Below are 19,960 nucleotides of genomic sequence, written 5' to 3'. Positions count from 1 at the left end.
ATTGCATTGAAGGTCGAGAGGCCTTAGGTCAACGGGGTTGGAAGCTCAACGCAAGCAATAGGTCAACAATGGGAATGGTCGACAGTCAAAAGGTCAACATATGTTTTTCACGGTTTTTGGGAGCTGACAGGCGATATTCCGTGCCCTACCATCCACTATGGCATGGTGGGAGAATAAAATCGTGTGCCCGAGCACAGCGAGGCACCGTGCCCGAAGCATGGCGAGGGGACGCGGTACACTTAGGCGGTGTCCATGTTGACGATGTCGATATTCGGGTAAAAAAAAAAAAAACCTGTGAAACTCATGCCGACCTATTTGACTGTTGCCCTTATTATTTGTGTCAACTTTCCGACCCTATCGCCTGACCCATGTTGACCAATTTCAGGTGTTGACCTAAGGCCTATCAACCTTCAGTGGTTCACCCAATGGATGTTGACCTAAATTGAGTCCTTGTAATTGCTTAAGTATATTAAAGCTGTTTTTCTAGAGCTACATATTTAAAGGGGTCCCCTTTAAATATGTAGCTCTAGAAAAACAGGCTTTAATAAGTTTAAATCTATGTAGCCTGCGTTGACTAGGCTGCTGATTGGACAACATCTACATCTTGTCCAATCGCAGGAGTTAACCATTCAGTGCATGTTGATTGCAGATGTGGCTATTTTAGTGCTGGTGGGGTGTTAGTGATGCTAATCCATATGCTGTCCGTGTCCGTGTCAGTTCGTCCTCTTTCACAACGTTTAGGCTAATGCTGCTCCTCACCTCTGTGGGGGCAATTCAAGTGTTTGCTCCAAATGCGTATGCACAGCCACCGGTGCTGATTGTATGTAATAAAAATGGTGTAGGCTATGTGTACGCACCGTTCAGGTGACTATCCTCTCTGGCTGTGGAATAAACTTGTGGTGGAGGTTAATGAGTGCGAATGTTCTCACCTGTTCCCAGGAGATTCCCTCCTTACACTAAGAAGAGCTTTGGAAGCCAAGGGAATCGGCCGTCAGCAGCTCATAGACCAGCTGGATGCAATCGAGAAAGAAACTCGGGCGAAGCTTCAAGAGATTGATGTCTTCAATAACCAGCTCAAGGTAACAACCGCCGGGGAATCGCATCCAATTGTCTGCACACTGTCCACGTGGCCGATGGAATAACCAATACGTTAAGATATTGCGGTCTCTGTACGTCCAGTGATAGCGGCCAGAGAACATGTGTTGCCTAATACAGTGTAATTCGTTTTTATTGCTTCTGAGACTTTTCTTTGTTTCAAATTGATGTTCTTAGTGTCATTTAAATACTTCCTGACTCAAGGTGTTCACAGAACACGTGACCCGATCCACCAAGCACTGTCCAATCACAGCATCATGTTTTAGCCTGTCTTCTCAAAGAGATTGGTCGTTCCTTAAGTGGCGCTTGATCCAAGCTATGTTCTGTAATCCACAGGAACCCTATAGGTTACAATGTTTAAAGTACTTTGGGCCTGATTCTAATCCTACATCTCTGAAGTTGCAGGTGACTGCAAATAGTTAGCCATCGCCCAGACAGACAGAAAACCTGCCCTGCGCAAATCGAGGCCTGTACTGACGTCTCAGAACCTCCCTGAAAATGTTTGGGTTTGGATTAGTCAGCCCCACAGGTGTGAATCACACCCTGAAAACACCTGGGCACGTCTGCATTTTTTTCGAACACTCCCAGAAAACATACAGTGATCGCCCACAAACGCTGACTTCCTGTCAGCTGAATTGTGAGGGGATTGCAGTTGGATATTTCGTGGCTTTTTTGCCTCGCACATGTGATCAGTACGCTCGTATAAATTCACATAATAGCGATCGGCTCTGAATCAGGCCCTGCAGTTGCGGAAAATGCCCAAGCTGTGCCGTTGTCGGCAGAGTCACGGCAAATGGTTCCGGATTACGCCTCAGACCTGCAGATTTGTGTACGCGCCCTGGGTATGGGTCATGGGGTAGGCCAATGCATGCGATCTTCCAGATGGAAGCCGGGATAGTCTTGCCAGGCATGTCTATTTCTGCTTTGGATCCCGGTTACGTGCATCGGGATCAAATCTAGATCGAAGCCAGTTAACACTGTTCGTTTCAGATTTGATTTTGCTTCTATAAGCAAAATCAAATAAAAAAAGAAAAAGTGTTCAAATCGAACCGTGTGTATATCCCTCAACTCTCTCTGCACATGTTACATCTGCCCCACCTGCAGTGCAGCCTTGTTAACCGTTCTGAATCAGACCCATTTAGAGAAGACCTTACGTATCCTGACACCCATAGAGGGAGAAAGTGTCTGGATTTTGACCGCCGGGATTCCAACCGCCCGGATTCTAACTGCATCCCGTTAAAAGACCAGATAAAAATGAAAACTAATTATAACTGACATGTTGAAGGAAATGGGTCCATTACAGCCTGGCACTGAGCTGAACGGTTCCACCATTGAGGGTACTATAAGGTGCAGCGAAGCATAGACTTCTGTTTTATTTTATCTCAATTCCTCCCATAGCTGCATGTTGGATGTATCCTTCCGGCATCATCGCCACAGAAGGTAAATGTCACAGATTGGCTGAAATAGTTGCTGGCTTGCGTCCGGTATCGTGTACTGGACTCGGTTGGTGCGGTTTTGCATTGGGGGTTATTCGTAGAGAAGGTTTTAGTCTGAAATCTGAGTTTATTTACCGATGCAATGAGGATGCAACTGTACGGACAGTGACTGGCTCTTCTGTATGGCATGGGTACACGGACAGTTACAATATTTTATGAAGCAGAAAGACTGGAAATATAAAGACCGGGATAGATATGGTCTCTGAATGGCCTTGGTTTAAATGTCCTTGGTTAAAGGTGCGTTTTTGCCCAGCGTGTATGCACAGCTATGATGGGGAAATCGCGGGGCTGAATGGCCCATACACACTGGGTGATTTTGATCTGAAAGCAGCTCCGTTTTGAGACCGTAGTGGTAACGTGCTCAGAGCATTATGGTAACAATCAGAGTGTAACTGATCCTAGGACTTTTCACTGAACAGTTGTAAAAATGAGCCCCGGATGACTGCACCAGGATACATAACCGGGGTCCGGTGAGTACCCACCCTAATGCCCCTCCCCCTGCCCGCAGTTGGAATGCCGGTGCCGGTCTCCATGCATCATGACCGCATTTCCTTACACCTATAGCAGGCATGTCCAAACTATGGCCCTCCAAACTAAAAGTCCCAGCATGCCTTGCCATAGTTTTAGCATTCCCTAATAGCAAAACTGTGCATGATGGGACCTGTAGTTTCACAACAGCTGGAGGGTCATAGTTTGGACATGCCTGACCTATAGGTTATCTTTAGCACTACGTACACAAATGTACATTCTTTTTGTAAGTGTCCCAACTTCATGCCAGGAACAGTGGGCTAAATTTACTAAAATGGGAGTTCTATTGAAGATGGGGTGTTGCCCATAGCAACCAATCAGATTCGATCTATTGTCTTCTAGAAAGTTCTAAATAAATAAGTATACGACTCTGGTTGGAATAGTTCTCTTGGTTACGTCAACTTTATTTTCTAGTACTCTCCTCTCTTCCCAAATCAAGGCCGCTCGGCAATCACAGGACGGTTGGTTGGCCTGAGTGATGGTATTTGAGCCATAACTGTCCTTTTGTTGTTTACAAAATCCCCTGGATACCAGTAACAATGTCATTATCTTGTAGGAGCTGCGGGAAATGCACAGCAAACAGCTGCTGGAGAAGCAGAAAGACATTGAGGCTGAGAAGATGAAGGAACAAGAAAGGAAGATCCTGGAGCTAGAGAAGCAGAAGGAGGAGGCTCAGAGGTAAGTTCCAATAGGTTTAGTCCCAGGGGATGAGCAGAATTGATTTCCATGTACATTTATTGTGTTGTCATTGCTTGTAGAAGTAATCCAATCCTAGTCAGGCTACGTGTCTCCTATATGTCATTGTTCCAGGCATATAACATAACTGCAGTTCTCTATTGTGTTTTGTTCCAGACGTATAACATGCCTGATGCACTCTGTATTGTGTATTATTGCTCCAGATGTATAACCTGACTGCAGCTCTCTGTATTGCGTATTATTGCTCCAGGCATATAACATAACTGTGTGTCTCTGTATTGCTTATTATTGTTCCAGTAGTATAACATGACTGCAGCTCTCTGTATTGTGTTATTGCTTTAGGTGTATATCAGGACTGCCGCTCTCAGTATTGCGTATTATTGCTTCTGACTAAAACGGTGAATCACCCTATTCAATGACCAGATGGCGAATACATTTCAAGGTTTTTTTCGCCATGATTCACTGAGTAGCAATCGCTATCTTTTAATGGTGAAGTGGAAGGTGAACTTTTAAAATAAAGTGTTTTGTTTTTTACAATTGGTGTAAAAAAATCAGGAATTTTATTCTAAAGAGGGGCATGCTATTTTTATTCATGTGCTGTAAGCACATGAATATATATTTAATTAAAAAAAAATTTTTTTTTACACAGAGCAGCCAGCAGGGGGCCGGAGCCGAGCCGCTCATTAGATATTCATATATTCACTTCACCCGATCATTACATATTCATGATCGGGTGTAGTGAATATACCCGGTCCCCTGTGCTGCCTGGCACCCGGGGAGCCCACCTCCCCCCCACAAACGTTCTGGGGCAGGCAGGGAGACTTCCATCTCCCTGCCTGCCACCGTCCTCAGGCTCCCTGCGGCGGCGCTGGGCTTCCCTGTGAGGCTGTTGTAGCGGGGCGCTGCTAGAGGGGCAGGGTGCATTTTGCCCTTTAAAAATCGGGCAGGGCGCAGACATATACTATTACTGCTGCTCTCTGTATTGTGTATCATTTCTCCAGGCTTATAACCTGAATGCTGCTCTCTGTATTGCGTATTACTGATCCATAGAGGATAACAGAGATAAAGTCTAGAAGGTGGCTACAAAAAGCTGTCAGTGGAAAGGTTGAAGGATAAGAGGTTGACTGGGTTTGGACCATGGGGTCGATAGTGTCTAGGTAGACAGTCTAGGAAAGCCAACTGTCATTAGGTCGACAGGAAAAACGTTATCTAGTTATAGGTCGACCTGAGTTTTTCACGTTTTTTGTGTCGATGTCGACATAGACCCCCAATTAGTGTAGCACATTCCCTCGTATGGCCCGCGAATCCGCGTGGATCGTCAAGCATGAAAAAGTCCACCAAAAAAAAAAAAAATCATGACCGTTCCACGTGACGATTATAGCCATGTTCACTTTTTCCTTGTGTCATCCTTTTTTGTCAATGTCGACCTAATGGACATCAACCAAGACCTATCATCCGGGTACACATTGTATAGGTGATAACAATATAATTTGGTACTTGTTTCCTAGCACGGCCACCACGATTTCTATCGTGGTGGTCGTGTCGGAAAAAATCGTGTCGGTCGCGTCGGGTGCATACCAAAACGCACACGACGCGACCGAAGCGATGTACCCGATTTCTCCATAGGCTTCAATGTTAAATTATTTTAACATTGAAGCCTATGGAGAAATCGGGTCCATCGTGTCCATAGGCTTCAATGTTAAATTTTTTTAACATTGAAACTGAGTCCATTTAACATAGTAAAAAATGGTAAAAGGGCCAATATGGCCCATTTCTCATTGGGTATGGCCCCGTCATGTGTGTAAAAAATAATGGCCCCCCATTGTGTCCGCCACCCCCACGATTGACGCGAACCCGAAGCGTGGCGAGCGCAGCGGTGCGCGTCCTCCGACCTTTTCATTCCCCTACTATCCACGTCGGCGTGGAGTTGAGAATAGATTAGTGTGGCGAGCCCGAAGCGTGGCGAGCGGACGCTGATACCTTCACAGATCCCTGCGTCCCGTCGCGGGCTTCACAGGTATCAGCGTGCGCTCGCCACGCTTCGGGCTCGGTGGCTCGCTGCGCTCGCCACACTAATCTATTCTCAACTCCACGCCGACGTGGATAGTAGGGGAATGAAAAGGTCGGAGGACGCGCACCGCCGCCCCTCGCGGGCTCGCTGCGCTCGCCACGCTTTGGGTTCGCGTTAATCGTGGGGGTGGCGGACACAATGGGGGGCCATTATTTTTTACACACATGACAGGGCCATAGCCAATGAGAAATGGCCCTTATTCGGCCTTTTCCCATTTTTTACTATGTTAAATGGACTCAGTTTCAATGTTAAAATAATTTAACATTGAAGCCTATGGGGAAATCGTGGCCATCGCGTCGCATCGTGTGCCTTAAAGTTAAGGCACACGATGCCCGCGATTGTGGCCGTAATAAGAAACAAGTACCTATAATTTTTTAATATTTATGCTATAAAAATCTTTTCTATGTAGACTCGTAGATCTTAATGATTGTACAGTGGAAGGTAACCGGCCAGCCGCTGGCGTGTAACTGTGTATGTATTTATTGTTTAGGGTGACACCTGAGTCGGATAATGACAGTGCAGTGCGTACCCACAGAGACAGAGAGGGAACACGGCCCCATGGAGCACGATTACTATCAGCAGTTAGCTTTACCATCAGAATCATGTTCTGCATCTATAGGTACCAGAGTTTGCTGGAGGATGAGACCAGAATCTCAATGCATCACAGTTATGTGTAGGTTTAGGGTAAAGGTTGTGCAGAAGTCCATCCTGACCTGAGCTCCAGACAAGATGGTCTCTCTGCTGGTCGGTCACCTAAAGTTGACTTCAATGAACCAGATGTTCAGCTACTCAAAACTTGATGACACCGCGGATGTGACTGGAGCTGGTTTCAGTCACTTCTGTTCCTAGTTTCAGTCGGAAGACCAGGTGTTAAAATTAGGAGTAATGGAGGCGCTTTAGGGGGGGGTATTCAATCTACCGATATTTCCCGACAGTGGAAATATCAGCACTCCCCTATTCAATGCTGCCGTTACCGACAGCATTAAATTGTGTCAGATCCGACTTTTTTTTTTTTAAAGTCAGATCTGTTTTGTCAAAAACCGCAGCGGATTGTCAAATTCACGGCCGTTTTTTTTTTTTTTTGAATCCGTTTCCGAAATCTGCGTCCATTTCCGGCACTCGGTACATTGAATTACCGACTGTCTATGTACAGTCGGATCGGATGAAAAAATTAACAGAATTTTGACAGTCGTAATCCCGGATTGAATACCACCTTTTAAAGTCTTATTTATCTGGCCAGAGTTTGGAACGTCAGTAAGAGTAATACCTCTTTCACACCTAGGCAATGAACCAAAGAAAAATCAGTGGTTTTAAACTCTGATAACCTGGGTTGTCTGAGCCGGGTCAGGTTTGGTGCGAAACTGGGTGGTAACAGACAGGAATAAGAGGGCCCTGCTCGAATGTCTCACTCTTTAGGAAAATAAGCATAAGAAAGATGAGCATAAGAGCTACTTAATGTACTATAAATGGTGAAATGTACCATATATGAGATGGTCCTCATTTACGCCAACTTCTATATATCACAGGTCGCTATTTCCTAAATTCATCTCTCTAATCTTACAAAGGAAAATTCGCTTTATAAGCATTAAAACCTAAAACTCCACAAGAGGACCTAACTACACATATCGGCCTGTGATATATAGAAGGTGGTGTAAATGAAGGCCCACACATGTTATATGGTACATTTCACCATTTATAGTATGTAGCTCTTATCCTCGTTTTTCTAATGCTGATCTGCTGCCCTACCCATTGCTGTACATGGGCGATGGTCTGGTGTGTTATTATCCATTACCAGATACAAACATGGCACAGACCTGCACCCGCGTATGGTGTAGGTGGTAAGACGTTATATTTGTGACCTACATTATAAGGGTGCAGTAGAATATACACCCTCACACGTGTTTAATATACATGTGTCTCCGCACGATCCCTCTTCTAGGAAGGCGTACGAGCAGGAAAAACAGTGGCAGGACCGCGTGAAACAGGAGGAGCCAGCACGGCACAAAATACTGCAAGACGAGGAAAAGCAGAAGAGGGAAGAACCTATAAAGAAGCCAGAGGAGCCGCAAAGACCGGAGATCCAAGAGAAACCCAGCAGACCCTTCCAGCAGGCGCCCGAGTCGCTGAAACCAGGGGCGCGGGCCCCGTGGACAGGTACAGATGTGGGCATGTGGGCCGGCATCGAACAGTCCCTTCAGAAGATGTGAGCTAATGGGGATTTACCATCAGAACAATGCTGGTTCCTGACCTTTTGTAGTGATTTATAGATGCAAATGTTGCTTGATAGCTACAGATTTATCACCTTATGCCAGTGGTCCCCACACTGCATTTTGAAGGCTTCACAATAGTCCAGGTTTCAAGGATATCGAGCCTTGAGCACAGGTGGCTTAATTGGCACTAGGGATGCCCGGAATTCCCGGGATTGACATCTCTAAACTGCAGTTTAGGCAAAAAAACATGCAAAGGGAGACCCCCCCCCCCCCCCGCTCCGGCTATCCCCGCACATTCATTTACTTACACGGGCGGGCGGCTGGGAGCAGGGCAGACATTCTGCAGACAGGAGCGGGTGGCGGCGGTGGCAGCAGCAGTAGAGCCGCCAGGAGGGCGGGCGGCCGACGCTGCAAACAGTTACAGGTCAGGACTCAATGGTGAGCCTTGACTCTGGAGCGGATATGGGCGGTGCGGCCTGCACAGCGTGATGGTCAGAGGTCACGCTTCGCAGGTCAGACTGCCCATACCCCCCGCTCCAGACTGCAGGCTGGGGATCAGGAACTCCTGGGCAGCGTCTGAGCACTCGCTCAGACGCTGCCCGGCATTAGATATGCGCATGCGCATCTAATCCCAGCGTTTTTTAGGCCAAATCCCGGGATCCCGCCAATCCTGGGATTGGCCACCCTACTTGGCACCTTAGTCAATTTGGTTTAACCAACTTTTCTCAAAAATGGATATCCTTAAAACCTTGAGGACTGAGTTTGGGAAAACCTGTCCTATACTATACTATACTATACTATACAATATCTATTCTCACTGGAGCCAGGATGGAATTGGTAACTTCCCTGATGGCTTGGAGTGCAGGTCCAGCAGGGAACATACGATGTATAGGCCCCTACTCGCACTGCTCTTCCAGTCCTCTAAGGCAGTGATGGAGAACCTTGGCCCTCCAGCTGTTCTTGAAATACACATCCCAGCATGCCCTGCAGTAGTTTTGCTTTTTGAACATGCTAAAACTGTTGCAGAGCATGCTGGGATATGTAGTTCAACAACAGCTGGAGTGCTAAGGTTCTCCATCACTGTCCTATGGTTCTTTCTACCTGGACAGACAGTGATTGATTAATTATTGTCCTTCCCAGGCATCGGGATGTCTCTTGGTGACACTGTAGAAGGCTGGCATACTTTTATATACACCGACAAACACAATAACAGCTTCTGACAATGGGCCGTGTTGCTATGTTATTGTACAACGTATGATTGTCTATAAACAATATGTGACTATCCTAACACTGCAGCCAGGCAGACACTTATATGACACTTGCAGAGAATACATATAACGCAGTGTTCATTCTAGCACCCTGCACCTGCCTGGGGTGTCTTTCTGCCATTGTGCTTCTAGCACACTCTGGTCTGTATGTCAGCACTTGGATACAGACCAGAGTGTCTTCAAAGCACCAGAGGAGACAGCGACACCCCCGGGCTGGGAGGAGGAACTGCACAGGTTTTGAAAGGTGCAGGGTGCTAGAACTACAAGTGACTTGACACCTATGAATGATGCCTGACGTACGTGTGTGTGTGTGTGTGTGTGTGTGTGTGTGTGTGTGTGTGTTTTACCAGTGCAACCTGCAATACATAACAGATTTTACATTGAAGCATTTATGTACATTTAGTCTTTTCAGACAAAGGACCACTTACAATCTCTCAGGGGGACGTAAAGGTTGTGTATTATCGGGCACTCTATCCGTTCGATGCAAGAAGTCACGATGAGATCACTATACAACCAGGAGATGTTATCATGGTGAGAATTGAAGATAATGATTGATACGGAATCCTATGAATATCCACAAGCGCAGCTCTGATGCGGCAGGCAGGAAATTGCAATGTTCTTGAATTGGCCTGGGTCTAAAGGTGCCTGTACCCAGCTTACTCTGGCAGGCCGGCAGCCAAGTCATTGTCCGATATGGCCGTAGGTGTATGTGGGGAAATACTGTATAAATCTGGCCATTCAGCTCCTGATTGGCTCAGTCGGATGGTTCTCCCAGCTGACCTTTTAATAGCTCCCGCGCGGCAATCTTTTTGGCCCAGTATCGCTGCAATTCATCACCAGAATGGTTAAAATGGCCTAAATATTGAAATAGTATTTTTTCTTTCATACTCATGGTGGACACTGGGACAGTGGGTGTGGGTGGAGCTACAGCGACAGGCACCAAGGAGATTAAATTTCTTTGGGTGCAGCCCAGGCTCCTCCTCCTCCACGCCCCCCCTAGGCTTCAGTTGTTCCTTGGTGCCGGTAGGCACAGGTACTTAAGGAGAGGGCTCCGTGCCCTTGTTTTTAATTTTTATTAGTTTTATTATTTTTACCTACAGGAGACAGCGCCACTTAGCAGCTGCTCCTGCCTGACTGAGTCCGGCACACCAGTCTTATGACGTGATACCGGACGCCTCACAGCACACGGAGGGCGCCGCGTACAGTCAGAAGGTAAGCGGGTCCTGTCTCAGCTGAGCGGGACGCCGTGCGGCGATACCGCCGGGGGAAGGGTGCATCCCCCGGCTGGTCCTGGCAGCAGGCACCCGGTCGTTTCCGTGGGCCGCTAGACCACCAGTGTTTGTTTTATGGGGAACGCCATTTTTTAAGGCGCATAGCACTGGGGTTCCAGGGGGAGGCGGTTACGTCCCCAGCGTCCGCCTCCGATATACAGAGCTGTCAATCACGCTTCCCGCGCTCAGCTCTGCTTCTCCCCGCCTTCGCAGCGTCTGCGCGCCATTACAGGCACAGCGCTGAGACGGAGAAGTGCACCCAGACTCCTGCTCCGCGACACTGGGATCAGGTTTTCTTCTTTATCTTTCCCCTAACGCTGATATCAAGCTATTCTTAGCACTGATACAGCGGTTATATTGTGTGCTTGTATTTTTTCACTTAACCCTAGCTTATTGGTTAGGGCTTGAGTGTTTTTCAGTGTGTCTGTGAATAGACAGCCTGTCATTGTCAGACTTGTGTTGGGGCTGGTGACTTATAATAATGTCACAAAAGGGGAAGCCCACAGCAAAACCCTCTAAGGGTACTGCTCCTGTTTTGCATGCTTACACATGTGGCAATTGCAAGGAGAATTTCTCCTCAGAGAGGCAGACAGACCCGGGCTTGTGTGACCGTTGCTCTGTAAATGCACCCTCGCCTCCCAGGCATCCTGTACAGGAAGCTACTGAGCCAGCTTGGGCATTAACTCTGTCCACAGCAATGAGGGACTTAGCCACGCAGTTAGCTGCAGTCAGGCCGCACAAGTCTGTTTCTGAAGTGACCACACCACAGGCTGGGTCCTCAGTACCTGCCCCAGAACCTACCTGGGTTCAGGGTTTATCTTCTTCTGTACAAGGTTTAGTACAGGTGTCTAACTCCCTTCAGTCTATTCTGAAGGCACCGGGTAGGCGCAGGACTCTGCCTGTTTCTCATGATACTGACGATGGAGATACAGATGAGGAAGGTGCGGCTGGCACCGATGACAATGATGTGGATGATGATGATGAAGATGAGCCAGATTCCTCTAAGGAGGACCGTATGACTCAGTCAAGGGTTGATGCCCTTATAAAAGCTGTCCGCTCCTCTCTTAAAATACAGGAGGATCAGCCTGCATCATCAGATGCTCCTGTCTTCAAAAAGAAGAAAAAGGAGATAGCATCATTTCCTCCCAGTTCTGATTTGGATGGGGTTTTGTCAGAGGCCTGGGCTCATCCAAACAAAAAGTTTTTAGTCTCCAAGCGCCTTCTGTCTTTTTTCCCCTTTAATGCGGCTGACCGCAGTAAGTGGGAATTGGCTCCCCAGGTGGATGCCCATGTGGCTAGGTTGGTAAAAACCACCACGTTACCTATCCCCACAGTGGCCTCTTTGAAGGACCCCACGGATAGAAAAATAGAAAATTGCTTAAAGGGCATTTTCATAAATGCAGGGGTCTCTGCACGCCCGGCAATGGCTTCAGCTTGGGTATCGAGGGCCATAGCCTCCTGGGCTGATGAGTTACAGGAGGCCATAATTTCTGGTACACGCCGCTCTGAACTAATGTCCTCAGTGGACCTGATTAGAGAGGCGGCTACTTATCTAGAGGAGTCAGCAGTGGACGCTGTCTCACTCTCTTCTAGAATCTCGGCCTCCTCAGTGGCGGCTCGCAGGGCCCTCTGGCTGCGTACATGGAATGCCGATGCAGACTCTAAAAGAGCCTTAGAGGCCTTACCATTTTCAGGGAGCGTGTTGTTCGGTCCAGAGCTGGACAAGATAGTGACCACAGTGGCCACTTCAAAAACAGCGTTCCTCCCATCTGCACCTCCAAAAGGCAGGGCAGTAAATTTTCGCTCCTTTCGACCCCAGGGGAGGGTTAGAGGTCAGCCTTCGGCCAGACCGTCCCAGCAGAAGAGAGCCCCCAGTACAAGGGGAAGGCAGTCCTGGACAGGACGCCGGCAGACTCCCAAGCAGGCTGAAAAGCCCGCGGCATGAGGGTGGGGCGGCCCACCAGGATCTCCGAGTGGGCGGTCGCCTCCTGCATTTCTCCAACATATGGCAGAAGACCTCATCAGACAGATGGGTCAATACCATAATTCTGCAGGGGTATTCACTACCCTTCCAGGGGCGACCCCCAGCTCGCTTTTTCAAAACAGGCCTGCCACAGGACCAGGACAGAGCACAAGCTCTCTCCGAGTCCATTCGGTCCCTCCTGGACAGGAATGTCATAGTGCCGGTACCCACCAGTCAGCAGGGAAAAGGGTTTTACTCGAATCTTTTCCTGGTAGGGAAACCGGATGGTTCCTACAGGCCCATCCTCAATCTGAAAAGCCTCAACAAGTCCATAAAGGTACCCAGGTTCAGGATGGAGTCCCTGAGGTCAATTCTCCAGGCCCTAGAACCGGGAGACTTTATGACATCCCTGGACATCAGGGATGCATATCTGCATGTCCCGATAAGGGAGGAATCCCAGTCTTTCCTAAGATTTGCAATCCAGAACTGCCATTATCAGTTCACGGCGTTGCCGTTTGGCCTTTCCACGGCACCACGGGTCTTTACAAAGATCATGGCCGTGATGGCGGGGGCCCTGAGGTCCCAGGGGATTCGAATCCTCCCTTATCTCGACGACCTACTCATCATTGCACAGTCTCAAGAAGTTCTCCTGATTCACCTCCAGATCACAGTGAACTTCCTGGAGTCACACGGGTGGCTCATCAATTGGAAAAAGTCCAGTGTGACCCCGGTCCAGGACATGATCCACCTGGGAGCGCGGATAGACACAGTAGCAGAAAGAGTCTATCTACCAGAAGAAAAGATCACTTCCCTTTATGTAATGTTGAAAGCATTCTTGAAGCTTCACAGGGTATCAGTGCACCACAGTATGAAGATTCTGGGGAAGCTGGTATCCTGTTTCGAGATGGTAGAGTTCGGCCAGCTGCACTCAAGGCAGCTACAACTGGAACTGCTTCGGAGATGGAACCGCTCACAGCAGACTCTCAAGACTCAGACTTTTCCCTTGTCCACTCGGACAAGGCTCTCTCTTACTTGGTGGCTACGCCCAGAAAACCTGCGAAGGGGTCGCCAGTTCTCAGCCCACAAGTGGGAAATTCTGACCACAGATGCAAGCCTCAGGGGCTGGGGAGCGGTCCTGGGTCCACACTCTTTTCAGGGTCGGTGGTCAAAGGGAGAAGCAAAGCTTCCCATAAACATCTTGGAGATAAGGGCCATCTCCCGAGCCCTCGAGGAGGCAGAGCACTTAGTCCAGTCCAAAGCGGTGAAGGTCCAGTCGGACAACGCCACGGCGGTGGCATATATAAATCACCAGGGAGGGACCAGGAGTGCAGCAGCAATACGGGAGGTACTCCCTCTACTTCAGTGGGCAGAGGATCATCTTCTGGCATTAACAGCAGTTCACATTCCAGGAATAGAAAACTGGGAGGCCGATTTCCTAAGCAGGCAGGACATACATTCAGGAGAGTGGAGCCTTCACGAAGAGGTATTCAATCAGATAGTGGGTCGCTGGGGCCTTCCCCAGATAGACCTCATGGCGTCCAGGTACAACCACAAGGTACCTCGGTACGGGGCTCGCTCAAGGGATCCAGGAGCAGCATTAACAGACGCCCTGTCAGCCCCTTGGCCTTTCTCCCTGATATATGTTTTTCCACCAGTGGCTCTCCTGCCGCGGCTCATCCGGAGAATCAAACAGGAACCAGCAACGTTTATACTTCTGGCACCATACTGGCCGAGGAGAGGCTGGTTCACGGATCTGCTAGCACTATCCCTGGAACCTCCATGGCCTCTTCCTCAGAGGTCGGACTTGCTGTCTCAAGGCCCGTGCGTACATCCAGACTTACAGACGTTGGCTTTGACGGCGTGGCTATTGAAAGGCAGATCCTAAGGAAGAAAGGGTTTGCTCCAGGAGTAGTTCAGACCATGTTGGCTGCACGCAAGCCTTCATCCTCACGGGTTTACCATAGAGTGTGGAGGGCTTTTTACTCCTGGTGCAACCAGAAAAATTGGTCGCCTCAGGAGTTTCGGCTCTCCAGGGTCTTAGCTTTTCTACAATCGGGCCTGGAATTGGGATTGCGTCTGGCATCCCTAAAGGTGCAGGTGTCGGCGCTTTCGGTACTCTTCCAAAGACGCCTCGCCAAACGAATGGCTGTTCAAACGTTCTTACAGGGGGTCTTACATGTTCAGCCCCCAGTTTCTGCCCCCACACAACCGTGGGATTTACCGTTAGTACTGTCAGCTCTTCAGGGTGCACCGTTCGAACCCTTAGATGCAGTAGACATAAGGTGGTTATCCTGGAAAACTTTGTTTTTGCTGGCAATTGCTTCTGCTCGACGTGTGTCGGAGTTGTCCGCACTGTCACATGTTTCACCCTACCTGATTTTTCACAGGGATAGGGCTGTTCTAAGGACTCGGAAGGTTTTTCTCCCTAAAGTAGTTACACGATTCCATTTAAACCAGGATATTGTTGTTCCTGCCTTTTCTCCGTCGGAGGACTCCTCGGAGTTATGCTCGCTAGATGTAGTTCGAGCCCTTCGGATTTATGTCAGTCGTACTAGAGAGTTACGCAAATCAGAAGCTCTGTTCGTGCTGTATGACCCGGCAAAGCGTGGTTGGCCGGCTTCGAAGCAGACTCTGGCCCGCTGGCTGCGCCTAACTATTAAGCAGGCTTATTTGAGTGCAAACAAGCCTGTTCCGGTTGCGATTAGGGCCCACTCTACTCGTTCAGTGGGATCCTCCTGGGCGGCCAGTCAGGGGGCATCAGCAGAGCAATTGTGTCGAGCGGCTACGTGGTCTTCGCCTCACACATTCCTAAAGTTCTATCAATTCGACACGTTTGCCACAGCAGATTCTGCTTTTGGCCGTCGTGTCCTCAGTGCAGCTCAGGTGCGTCCCACCCTTTGAGGGGACAGCTTTGGGACGTCCCACTGTCCCAGTGTCCACCATGAGTATGAAAGAAAAAAGTGGATTTTGGTCTTACCTGGAAAATCCTTTTTTCTGAATCCATGGTGGACACTGGGCACCCACCTCACGCACAAGGCTGACAATGAGAGGGGTTTTTTTCTGTCTTTTTTTCTTGATCGCAAGAATTCTCTTCAGTATGTATGGTTTCTACTCTTTCTCTTCCTGTCCCTACCGGGCTAGCTTTATAACAACTGAAGCCTAGGGGGGGCGTGGAGGAGGAGGAGCCTGGGCTGCACCCAAAGAAATTTAATCTCCTTGGTGCCTGTCGCTGTAGCTCCACCCACACCCACTGTCCCAGTGTCCACCATGGATTCAGAAAAAAGGATTTTCCAGGTAAGACCAAAATCCACTTTTAATTAAGAACCATTACTTATAGGTGGCTAAACCTCATACCACAAATGTGCTTTGCAAACCAACCTGAATCGCCCCATTTGTTTTTGAAGAGCTGCGCAGGTTTGGACACATTGGGGGTTGTTCAGATGTGAAAGGCGTTGCATTATGTGGTGCAATATACAGATTATTGGTACTTGGCGCACGTGCAGGATCAGTTCTTCGCCAACGGATCTTGCGACGACTCGCTACAGCAGCAGAATGTCAGTGATTGACAGTCCATTAACAATGTAGGGATCTCTCAGGATGAAACATACCTGGTGTATAAAGGGTTGTATGGTAGAATATAGGTCATATCATTATCTCTGCAGCTCTACAGTGATGATTGTCATGTCCGTCCTTGATGGCATTAGTGTAGAGAAGAGCTGCACGGTGACTGTTGCCTATTGGAAAGTCATGGCACAGAGGGCTAATTTATGTCCATATCCGCAGGTGGATGAGAGCCAAACTGGGGAGCCTGGGTGGCTTGGCGGTGAGCTGAAAGGGAAGACGGGCTGGTTCCCTGCCAATTACGCCGAGCGAATGCCTGAGAGCGAGTTTCCAAGTACAGTAAAGCAGCCAGAAGACACTACAGCCAAAACCACTGTCCACGTGACGCCGTCCACAGCCACATCAGTAGCTTTTACCGATACGACCACAACCGCCAACAACTGGGCAGACTTCAGTTCAACGTAAGTGGTCCGATGCCGAGCCCTCTGGCTAACTACCAGATATAAACCCGTAAAGGGCACAGGTCACCTAGAAGCAGCGGGAGAAGCTCCTTTCTAGGCTGAGCCAGTGTCTGTGAGGCTGCGGCCTATCAAATCGCTATAAATCAGTGACCTCATCGGAGCACACAATGGCTGCTCCCACTCTTCTTCCTGCCAATTGTGACGTCTCGTTATGCTTGTTGTAAGTATATTTCTTTGACTTTCCGGTTCAATAGGTGGCCAACTAATAATAACGAGAAGGCAGAAACTGACAATTGGGATTCGTGGGCCGCTCAGCCTTCACTGTCTGTACCCAGCGCCGGCCAGATCCGACAGCGTTCCGCTTTTACCCCTGCTACTGTAACGGGCTCTTCTCCTTCTCCTGTACTGGGCCAGGTATGTTGGCGTTATGGACGGTACCGCTGGGTCCATAATCTCTACAGAACCACATTGATTCCAACTGCACATGTGCCATCAATTAAGTCACCTTACGTTGTTATAAATCTGACTCTCTTATGAAAATGTACAATTAAAATGTTGCCTATTGGGCTCAGACTTTTTTAGGGGATATACATGTTCCCTTCATTAGACAAACATACAGTTATTGAGAACCAATTGTCACTGGAAAACGGTCACAAATGGGGTTTAACCCATTGCAACCAATTACTTTAGCTATTTGTTTCATAGTGCCATTTACAAACAGCGTGCTTATATTAATGGGTTATAGAACATGTGCACATAGTGCCGGGTTAGTTTACGTACCCACCAGAGTGTTTTTGCTTTGTTTTTTTGCTTATTTTTTTTGCTTTGTTTGTTTTTTTGCTTTGTTTGTTTTTTTGCTTTGTTTGTTTTTTTGCTTTGTTTGTTTTTTTGCTTTGTTGTGTTCTTGCTTTGTTGTGTTCTTGCTTTGTTTCATTGTTTAGTTCATTGTTACTAGATGCATTTTTTTTTACGCTTCATAGGGTGAAAAAGTAGAGGGGCTCCAAGCGCAAGCCCTGTATCCTTGGAGGGCCAAGAAGGACAACCACCTAAATTTCAACAAAAGTGACATCATCACCGTTTTGGAGCAGCAGGATATGTGGTGGTTTGGTGAGGTCCAGGGGCACAAGGGCTGGTTTCCCAAATCTTATGTGAAGCTCATTTCCGGTCCCTTAAGGAAGTCTACGAGGTTCGTATGTCGCCTATAGAAGCTTTTTATCTTTTTTTTTTTTTTTTTTAATTGAAAGGGTCTCTTTCATCATAAATATAATAAGCCCCCGTGGGATGGATTTTGCGATGCAGCGCTTAGAATAATGTGTCGACATTTTAATATTCTGGCTCAAACGGAGTTTCGCACAATATATTCTAGATTTTCCCCATGATGCATGTAGATTTTCCTTTCCATGCACCGTACTAGGCGTTACCTCCAGCATAAGTCGCATCTGTTGCCGCTAGTAACAGGAACAAGCAGCGACATTACCTGTAAAAGGAGGCATTCATGCGCCTGATCTATGCTTACAGCATTTTTACATATATTGTCAGTTCTTACTGAAAATCTAGGTTCACGCTGTGCAATCGGCTTTTTCGATGCCATCCATTCAGTTTTCAATGTCTCTTACTTCCGTAGCATTGATTCAACGTCGTCAGAAAGCCCGGCTAGTCTCAAGAGGATTTCATCACCAGCATTCAAACCTTCTGTCCAAGGGGAAGGTAAGGCCGGGCTGCGGGGGTCATTAACACATTACTATGCATCTGTCCAACGTCCGGAGCTGGGGGCTGTTGTTTGTGCAGATCACTGTTACAAGTCATGTGAAAGCGAGGTCTTCACTAAAGAGAACCTTATGAGTAATCTGCATGGAAAAAGAGATCCGGACGTATGAGCTGGTGAAATGCTGATTGGGCGCCTTCGTGCTTGCTGACTGTTTACTAGCAAAAATAGCCATTATTGTGCTACTTATCAGCATATATTCCTCAGCAGGGAATATCTGATTCATATCTGTCCCAGTTGCACTAACATTCTAGAGTTCTTATCGCATGTAGACACAAATACACACCTCTTCTTCTTCTTTTTTTCTTTTTTTTGCCAGAAGGGATTTAAACTACCAGAATGTGGTGAGGACATACAGACTCCACACAAATAGTCCTGACCTGTTTCAGGTGTTGGCAAGCTATAGTAATAGGGATCCGTTGCAACAAGCTGTCCACTGCGGAATTAAAAAAAAAACTGAAATGGGGAATATAAGAAAAGAAGAGTAATAGATGAGGCTGGAAAATTAGTTTGTGATTGGAATGGAGCATAATCTTATGTTCTACAGCAGGGGGTGGCCAAACCTGTCCAAGATCTACCAACAGTCCACGTGTCTCAGGCAACCTGTGGATCTATAGTAGGAATGAATGCGGCAGGTTTGAAAATGTGACAGTAATGTGCACCAGCTAGGTGATCTAGGGAATGTGACAGTTGGTTATGACTACAGATGTGCACCAGCTGGGTGGTCTGGGGAATGTGACAGTTAGTAATGACTACAGCTGTGCACCAGCTAGGTGATCTGGGGAATGTGACAGTTAGTAATGACTACAGCTCTGCACCAGCTAGGTGATTTGGGGAATGGGACAGTAATGACTACAGCTGTGCACCAGCTAGGTGATCTGGGGAATGTGACAGTTAGTAATGACTACAGCTCTGCACCAGCTGGGTGATTTGGGGAATGTGACAGTTAGTAATGACTACAGCTGTGCACCAGCTAGGTGATCTGGGGAATGTGACAGTTAGTTAGTAATGACTACAGCTGTGCACCAGCTAGGTGATTTGGGGAATGTGACAGTTAGTAATGACTACAGATGTGCACCAGCTAGGTGATCTGGAAAACGTGGACCGTAGGTAGATAATGAGGACCGGTTTGACCAGCCCTGTTCTAGATCTATGGGCCATGTTGGTTTAGCAGCTCTGGGACAAGTGAGTGCAGCCATAATCCAGCCGTAATCCTTCACGCAGCAGGATTACGGTGCATCCACTGCTTAAGTGGGATCCGTTCTGTTTGGTGGTCCCCATGAGTATTAGGGGCTGGTCTAGAACCAGAGGCATCCAGCAATATGACTTGGCATTAGGTAAGCCTTAAATTGGGACCATGAGGATTATACAGCAACTCTCCTTTTTGCATCAGACGCCTATCTAGTGTGGTATAGGTCTGATAGATAATTACTTTGCTTCCAAATATTGGCTACAAAAATGTTTTATTCTTGGAGAATGACAGACGCCGCCCTTGGTCTCCTGTCCCTGGCACAGCAGAAGAGCTGACATCTCAGCCGGTGCCAGGTCATGCAGTCTAGTATGAGCTGCAGGGTG

The 19,960-nt window shown here is 47.9% G+C and overlaps 1 protein-coding gene across 13 annotated transcripts in view; it reads left to right on the top strand.

Moving 5' to 3' along the window:
• The window catches only part of ITSN1 (intersectin 1), a 114,312-nt gene that overhangs the window by 51,858 nt on the left and 42,494 nt on the right, over nucleotides 1-19,960 (top strand). For 7 of the 13 annotated variants that reach the window (XM_083171778.1, XM_083171777.1, XM_083171768.1 and 4 more), the window contains 10 exons: nucleotides 940-1,079; nucleotides 2,494-2,535; nucleotides 3,676-3,797; nucleotides 6,377-6,505; nucleotides 7,826-8,040; nucleotides 9,768-9,895; nucleotides 16,382-16,620; nucleotides 16,875-17,034; nucleotides 17,601-17,806; nucleotides 18,245-18,327. In XM_083171778.1, the coding sequence (XP_083027904.1) occupies nucleotides 940-1,079; nucleotides 2,494-2,535; nucleotides 3,676-3,797; nucleotides 6,377-6,505; nucleotides 7,826-8,040; nucleotides 9,768-9,895; nucleotides 16,382-16,620; nucleotides 16,875-17,034; nucleotides 17,601-17,806; nucleotides 18,245-18,327 (1,464 nt within the window). The remainder of the gene's footprint in view (nucleotides 1-939; nucleotides 1,080-2,493; nucleotides 2,536-3,675; nucleotides 3,798-6,376; nucleotides 6,506-7,825; nucleotides 8,041-9,767; nucleotides 9,896-16,381; nucleotides 16,621-16,874; nucleotides 17,035-17,600; nucleotides 17,807-18,244; nucleotides 18,328-19,960) is intronic. The other 6 variants (XM_083171780.1, XM_083171776.1, XM_083171775.1 and 3 more) reach the window with 3 other exon arrangements.

Source organism: Crinia signifera, chromosome 2 (genome assembly GCF_055691185.1).
Source record: "Crinia signifera chromosome 2, ASM5569118v1, whole genome shotgun sequence".
Classification (NCBI taxonomy): Eukaryota; Metazoa; Chordata; class Amphibia; order Anura; family Myobatrachidae; genus Crinia; species Crinia signifera.
Note: the sequence above shows the minus strand (reverse complement) of the source record. Positions and strands in the feature narration are given on the sequence as shown.